We start from the raw sequence: 8,416 nt of genomic DNA, 5'->3' as shown, positions 1-8,416 counted from the left end.
GCCGCTAGTGGCGATGGTGTGTGGAGGGGACGCATCGCCACTGTTCAAATGCCAGAAACCTTCTAGCCACTGTTCCTGCAGTTGCAGAGGGCCTTCCCTGCAATTCTTGTAGATTTTTGGGGGTTTATTTTGTAGTTTTTTAAATTGTATTTGATTTTTGACTTTTTGTTATTTTTTTTACATGTAAAAGATGGTGTATGAGAAAATCATAATAAAAAGAGATCTGTGTGTGTGTGTTTGTATTTTATTTGTGTTATTAAATTGTAAAAATCAAAAAAACAAAAAGAATTAAGTGTTTAATTTGAATATGGTTAAATATCTCAAGGACAAAAAAAATCATGTTATATTTTCCATGAAAGTGTAATAACGTGTTTCTATACATATTCGGGGATTAATAACTAATTTATTAAAACCTTAGAATTTAATTAATAATTTAAATTTTTAAATCACATCAAACCGCAAAGTAGTTTATCTCTGGTAGGGTGGGGGTGCTAATATCTTCCCTAGCTACAACCAATCCTTTACTCTTGAATTTCTGATAAAGACCAGTATATTAAATTTTCTAGTAGCTTTAATCAAATATTAGAAGGTGACTCCCAAAGAACCAATCCAGCAAACTAATGGAAAAATTGTTGAATCGCCCCGCGAGGGCCGTGCGACAAGGACAAACACTCTTAAACTCATTTGTTGTTGTTAAGGTTGTTGAAAGGAAAGAAAGGGTGTTTGTTTGTCAGGTTGTTCCCAGCTTTGTATCTATCATCTCAAATTTTTTTTTCGTCTTTCATCCCTCACAGAATCCTTTGTTTTGACAAATTTGCTCATGTTTTTTCCTGCACAAATAAGTTCACTATCAATTTTCTTCTTGCTGAGAGCTACACTATATCAAAGAAAACTCAACTGCCATTTATTCAGCCTAACTTACGTTTGTTTTTGTTTTCCTACATCTTCGAAGAGGTTCCAGAAAGCATGGTGCTGTCAGCTTTCCTCCGTCTCAGACATTTGATGGGTCGCCTCTGCCAATAAAAGAACAGCACGCCTCAAGTTCAACCAACTCAGAGGTAACTTCCCTAACCTTCAATTATCTTCTTGTGCTCTGTCTTTGCGCCTATTGCTACAGCAATAGTTGTCTGCTTGATACAACATTGCCATTTCTGTTTTCATGGATTAAGCATGTCTTACCTCTTCCATTTGTTGGTTGATTGTTTTTTTTACTTTCGTTATTCAATTTGTTGAGCTCCCAGCTCTTTTTTGTAACTTATTCTCTTTTTTCTATGCCTGTGATTTGGAAATCAATTTCAAAACAACTTCTTCAGCTGCAGCGCCTTGGCTTGCCCTAACCCTCCACCATTTTTTCCTTTTCGCTCACATTTTGTTTCCTCGGAAATAGCTTCCACATGCTGGACATTCGCTTCTCTGCTTAAATCTTTCCATTCAGTCAACATGAAACTATTTTTAGTCCACACACACCTCAATATTTTTCATGCTTAACTGTTTTTTGCTATAATTTTTACAGGGGCTAGTGATTTGACTGTTATTGGGTTGCTGGTTTTCAAGCAATTGTTCTTCCTTTTCTTATGTTCTTTATTTTGAGATACAGTTGCAGGCTTCGTTTGTATACCTACGCTTTTGTGTTTGCTGCAAGAGCACTAGGCTTTTTCAGGTGTTTTTACATTTGCTCCTGAATGAACTTAGAAGCTAGCTTCCTGGTGTTGGACTCCATTATGCCTGCCATTGTTGTTCCCCTTGGTTTGCACTGCCATTTTTCCCTGTTGCCTTGCATCTGTGCAAGTTGTACTGGTTTGGACTGGAGACTGGAAGAAGACAGATGAGACATTGAACTAGCTCTAATTAATCGTCTTAGCTGCCCTTCTATAGGTTTTTCAATTTTTTATGGATGAGAAATTTGTTAACTTGCTGGCTTTTGTTACATCTTTGTTTTTCTCACTGTGTTCTTTTGCCTCGCGAACCATGCATGGATGAGAAATACTATTTTCTGAAACAAACACAACTTTTAATTCTTTAAGATTGACAACAAACTATAGGTGCGAATCATGGGACAAAATGTTAAAGTAGGTTAAAATAATGTGCGAAAAAAAAGAGAGGAAAGTAGACTTGAAATAATGTGTGAAAATAAATATGAGATGCACCACTATAGAGTAAAATAAAATAAAATAAAAAAGAGATAATAAATTGTAACATATAGTAGTAAAAATGAATTCCTAAGGGGATATTTAAGGGATATGATGGGAAGAGATGAGGAAATAGTGGAGGATAAAATGATCGATAACCCCACAAAATCAAGAAAGTTGATTGAATAGGCCAAAGAGGTCTATAGTATCTAACTAATGACCAGCACACAGTAAACCTTATATCATGTGCCTCGGTGGCCCTATATATTCTCAAGTGCCACCCACCCCGCACCCACCAGTGCGTTTTGCTTCCATGAATTTAGAAGTTTTAAAGTAAGTTTTGAGCTAAACTAGTATTTTTTATAAATTTATTTAGTTAACATAGTTAATTAATATATGTTGTCATCATTATTTAATATAACTTCAATAGAAGTCATAGTCGATCATGGATATATTGATATTCACCCCAAGGATTGTGAATGATGGATTATTATAATGGGGTTCAGGGTTTTATTAATTACGCAACATCTAATCCAAGAAATATTAGTGGAGACAGTATTAGGTGTTCATGTAAGAAGTGTAAAAATAAAAAGTTTATCGATCCAGATGTTGTAACGATGCATCTTCTACACAAAAAGTTCATGGAGGAATACCTGTGTTGGTATGCACACGGAGAACCATTTTGTCCTCACGAGACCATGGTAGAAAGGATGGTTAGGTAAACTTCTAGTGCTAGCAATATGCATGGAGTTGTAATGACAACAGTAATCATTATAGGATTATGATTATGGATACGATGAGAATAAATCAATCATATTGCTCAATGTTCAATCATAGATGAAGAACCTAATACAGACGTGGCTAGGTTTTTTTATCTTTTAAAAGATTCTGACGAACCATTATAGGATGGCTACACAAATCACAATAAATTATCGGTCGTTACACATGTGTTTACCATAAAGTCGGATTATGGGTTGAGTGAAGCCGATAAGGACATAATTGTTGAATAGGCGAGAAACATTTTATCTGAAGGAAACAGGTTGAAAGAGAGCTTTTATACTTGATGTACAAGGTTTATCAACTGGAAAGGAATGTTAGTGTTGCATTGTCTTTACTAAGTCTAAGTCTTAAAAGAAAGGTAAAGTGCTACAACAGGTATTTTTTCAATGAATATGTGTTTCATAATAAAGAATATGAGCAGGGTAGAAAGATATATAATAATGGTGTTTATGTTAAAGGATCGATTTCTAGTGAGTTTAAAGTTGACTATTATAGAAAATTAGAACAGGTAATTGTATTACAATATCATAACGAGCATAATAGAGTTTTTTTATTCAAATTTTTAGGAGATGATTTCTTTCAAGTTGGTGAGTTGGTTCAACCATATTGAGTTGCTCTATCGATTGACTTAGAAGAAAATTCAAATTTTTGCATCTTTGATAATATTTTTGTTGATATTGACGTTGAGGAGTTGAATATTGTTCTAAGCTCCATCAAATAAGTACAAGTTGATGAAAATTATGATAGCAATGTTATCAACATACGTAGAAGATTGTGATAGAGTTGACGACTAGTCAATTAAAGAAGAAAAAAACAATTCTAACTAACTATATCAAAATACGAAAGTGTAATGACATAAACTATAATATAATAGTTATTCTGACTAACCTCATGTCGATGCATGGTTTACAAGATTTAAGGTTAGTGTTAACTTAAAAGTTTAACAATTTTTTATGTTGATTCTTTTACTTTATTGAAATTATTGATTTAGTTTTTATAAATTTTTAATGCAAGGCTAAATTTAAGTGGGATAGAGCAAATGTTAATGTTACGAGGACGATTTGAAAGAATCACGTTGTAACTAGGGAACATCGAAACCAATACGATAATTTTTTTATTTAAAATATTAAAATTTTATTTGTCATTAACTCATATAGAATACATTTGTATAATGTAGGTTTGCATGATTTTTTATAAAAATATGCTAGAGAAAACGCTCTACCAGGCTAGAATGACATGCCGATTTGAAAGGATTTCAGGTTGCCATACATCTCGGAGAATATATGGGCGAAAAATATTCAGCACGTGACGTCCGAACATTTTACACAACGCTCACAGTCCAGTGCGGGGAACCGGAGTTGGTAAATTCACAATTCAGTGCAAGGAACCGGAGCCCACAAACGCTCTATTGGGTTTTTTTTTTACAAATGAAAATGCTGGCAGAAAAGAAATTACCAATGAGAGGTTTATTGACATACATTTTTCATCCATGAATTAGTCTATAAAATTCACGCCGATGGAATGGTAGAGTAAATACCGACATAATACGTCATCGGTAAAATTGTTAAATGTAGTAGTGCATGCAACTACACTTGTATTATTATTATTGTTTTATGTATTTCACCATTTCTTCTTTGAAGAAAATGTGCAGACAACGCGTCATCTACTAGCCCAGATTTCGACCACCTAGGGATGGTAGAAAAATCAGGATGGGGTGTTTGTGGGTTTCAAATTGTATTCTTTAACCTATTTCAATCTAAAAAAACATAAGAAACACCCTACAAACCTTAGTAAATCAATATTTCAATTCAAAACACCCATAAATTTGTCCATAAACAAAAATTTAAATCGGAATTTTTTTTTCTCTCGATCTCAACCTGCTTTTTAAGGCAAGTTTAAAATCTTAAAGCACCTCAATGGAACTTCTCTTATCGAATGGAACCGTTGAGACCAAGATCGATTTTTTTTCCACTAGAATATGACCAACCGATAAGTTTTTCTTTTCTTCACTGTTATTTGATGAGTTTCTCGCTACTCTCTCAAACCAATTGATTGAAAAAATAAACAAAATGAACTTTTAGACAAAAAAAAATCATGAACTTTGGATTAACTATATATTTTCTCTGAAATTTACAATTCAATCCTCTATTTTTGAATTTGATCTTTTTACCACAATTTCAAATTTAATCTAATCTAATTAGGCTATAAAAGGATTCAATCAAAAGAAAAAATTTAAAGATAAAAATAAAAAGAATGGACATAAGTTAAAAAATAGTGAAGCACCTAAAAAATCCAAATATTTGAGTTTGTTTATAATTACAATACAATTATATTATTTATATATATAAAAAATTAAAACTAAATAAATAAATAAAACAGTGCCAGTTAAAGAAGGAAAGCCCAGTACTATAATTAAAAAAAAAGATTGAGAAACGTGCAATCAGCAACTTTGCCAAACACTAACTAAAACTAAATCTCAATGATTTTGTTGTTCACCTTCATATAGATAGATTAGTGGGTTAAACTAATAAATATACCACCATGGCATGAACAGTTAATTTTTTATGCAAGCCTAGTTTTAATTCAAGATATATAAATTACAAAAAACATAGAAATTTACAAAATAAGGGAATATATATGCGTTGACCAAAAGTCAAAACACGTTTCTCCAATATTTTTTTTAAAGAATCATTTATATCAATCACTTTTAGGAAACTGTTGTGTTATCCATGAAGACACACACTCACAAAATGCTACCAAGTTGCTTCTTTATCCGAGTAAAGTCAATTACAGTAGGCAAAATTCCTAAGCGGTATGTCGTCATGTGCAGCACACAGAAAGATCTTGAGATTCATCGTCGGCAGAACAGAACATGCACGTACTTCCCATGTAACAAAGGACTCCATGCCAACTCTATAAATGACTCTCACATGATTATCTAGATCATAATTAGTCCTGCTCTCAACAGCACTCGAAACAATTATCAATGGCAAAGCTAGCAGTCCCTCTTCTGATTTTTTTCTTCCTCTTATCGTGTATCCCTTCTCAAGCAGCTCCTCCCCTCCAAACGCCCCTCCAAACGCCAATCCAGAAGGACCATTCAACCGGCCAATATATCATCACTGCATACCTAAAAACCCCTCTCATGCCCACCAAATTGGTCTTGGATCTTGGTGCTACATACAGCTGGGTAAATTGCGACGACTACATTTCCTCCACTTACCAACATGTCCCCTGTAACAGTTCCATCTTTTATTCTCTTAGTGCTTATGGTTGCGAGGACATTTGCGACGGTCCACCGGGTCCAAATTGTGCAAACAACTCTTTCCTCTTCCTCCTTGACGGACCCCTCGAAACTGTTGACTACAAAAAAGTTAATAGCCTCAACGACGCCCTTGTTGACTATCTCGCCTTGCTCAATAACCTAGGCTCTCTTTCCTCGATCGATAATTTCATCTTTTCCTGTGCCCGAGCTGGTTTTCTGAAAGGCCTGGCGAAGGGTGTAACTGGCTTAGCCTCCCTGGGCAACTCAAACCTCTCAATCCCAGTACAGATCAATAAAGCCTTCTCTTCCTCTCCAAATTGTTTTGCTATGTGCTTGTCAAGATCCATCTCTCAACCTGGTGTGGCTCTTTTCGGTAGTAAGGGGCCTTATAATTTCTTGCATGGAATTGACCTCTCAAAATCACTTCTTTACACTCCTCTTATTTTTAACCCGTTTGGAAGAGATTCTGATCCATCTACCCACAGATCTCCTGAATATTATGTAGGGCTGACTTCCATAAAAGTGAACGGAAAGATGGTGGCTTTTAACAAAGCGCTGTTGGCCTTTGATGATCGAGGTTCTGGGGGGACCAGGATCAGCACTCTTGTACCATACACGAAGTTACAGAGTTCTATTTACAAGGCTTTTACTCTGGCTTTCTTGACGGAAGCAGCTTCCTCTGCTTTCAATCTTACTACAACAAAGCCTGTCAAGCCATTCAGAGTCTGCTACCCTGCGGGTGCTGTGAAGACTACACAAATGGGACCGGCTGTACCAATAATCGAACTTGTGTTGGATAGACAAGATGTGGTTTGGAAGATGTTTGGATCGAACTCTATGGTGAGGGTTACGAAGAAGAGTGTTGATGTTTGGTGCTTGGGTTTTGTTGATGGTGGGATTGATGGCCCATCGATCATGATTGGTGGTCTTCAGTTGGAGGACAATTTGCTACAATTCGATCTACAGTCACAGAAACTGGGTTTCAGTTCATCAATTTTGTCCAAGGGGACCAATTGCGCAGACTACGAATTTCCTACCAGAAAAGTCTAAAAAGATAATGTATTTATACCATCCATCATGTACTGTATGCCTGCTTTCGTTGAGTTTTTCTACCTTCGTTAAGCTAAGGGGCAAAGACAGGCCTATGTAGCTTTGTAATAAGAGTTCGTGCTGTCAAATAAATGAATTTAAATTTCACATAATTATTGTGTCGTTGTGGTCAGCTTAAATTCAAAACAATTGTTGCGACCACCTTAAGTCATCAAAATAGGCTCCACTCAATACTCATGCAGCCACTTTTATTTTACTTCATTAGTTTTCACTTATTTTATAAAAATAGACAGAGACTTATATGCAATAGTAAGCAATTGCACCTCTGCTACTACCACTACAAACAGGAACAGCAGTAGCAAATCTATACAGATAGTTTAGCCGGTTAAGTTTTAAATTAATTTTTAATAATTATAAGATTGAGTTTTTTTTAGAATACTGAAAACTTATATAATTATTAATTTTAAAACTCGTAAGATTAATCAAAATACATATAAATTAACCCGATACTAATATTAATTAAAAAAAACAGCAGTATCAACATCGGTGAGAATTATGAAAGCCGCTTGACTTCCTTGACTTTTGATGAGGATGATGAAGAAGTCAACCCATTTAATTTTCCAAATCTTGCTGCTAAGCCAAGAAACAACAATTGTTTACAAGAATTGCAAGATTCTTACAAGTCCTTTGCTCCTAGCTTCACCACCAGTATTGGTCTTCAAAGAGAATAATAATAATAATAATAATAACCGTAGCTCCTCCAATTCTGAATTTTAGTGGCCAGAATCAACAACTTGCACATCTTGTCTTCAATAGAAGTGATAATTGTTTTAGCTATTATTTGAAATACCTTAAAAAATATATAGGATAGAAATATCCTAGGAACTTTTGTAATCATTATAGGTTTTATGGTACTTAAAAAATTTCGACAAATTCAGTACTTTTGTAGAGTATATGAAATTTTCTTGTCGAAATAATTCATTGATACTCAAAAGAGATTAATGTTTAAATTAGAAAAACCTGATTATCAATGTTAGGAGTAATTAATTCAATTGAGAAAGTTCTTATAGGAATAATTACGGTACGTATGAAATCCTAGAACCAATACAATTGAATTCATTAATATTTAATCATTTGGTTGTTTGTTTTTTTTTTTATCATTAATTTTTGTTTCATAAACTATCTCATTCGA

The 8,416-nt window shown here is 34.4% G+C and overlaps 1 protein-coding gene across 1 annotated transcript; it reads left to right on the top strand.

Annotated features, from left to right (window-relative positions):
- Positions 1 to 5,745: 5,745 nt before the first annotated feature.
- Positions 5,746 to 7,376, top strand: LOC133668348 (probable aspartic proteinase GIP1). The gene has a single exon (XM_062088125.1). The coding sequence runs from the start codon at positions 5,896 to 5,898 to the stop codon at positions 7,222 to 7,224; it is 1,329 nt and encodes a 442-aa protein (XP_061944109.1). The 5' UTR covers positions 5,746 to 5,895; the 3' UTR covers positions 7,225 to 7,376.
- The last annotated feature ends 1,040 nt before the right edge of the window (positions 7,377 to 8,416 follow it).

This window comes from Populus nigra, chromosome 11 (genome assembly GCF_951802175.1).
Source record: "Populus nigra chromosome 11, ddPopNigr1.1, whole genome shotgun sequence".
Lineage (NCBI taxonomy): Eukaryota > Viridiplantae > Streptophyta > Magnoliopsida > Malpighiales > Salicaceae > Populus > Populus nigra.
The sequence above is the reverse complement of the archived record's forward strand: the minus strand, read 5'-3'. Positions and strand labels throughout refer to the sequence as shown.

Coding starts and splice junctions, on each gene's coding strand:
- LOC133668348 (XM_062088125.1), top strand. CDS start 5,896: ATGGCAAAGCTAGCAGTCCCTCTTCTGATTTTTTTCTTCCTCTTATCG.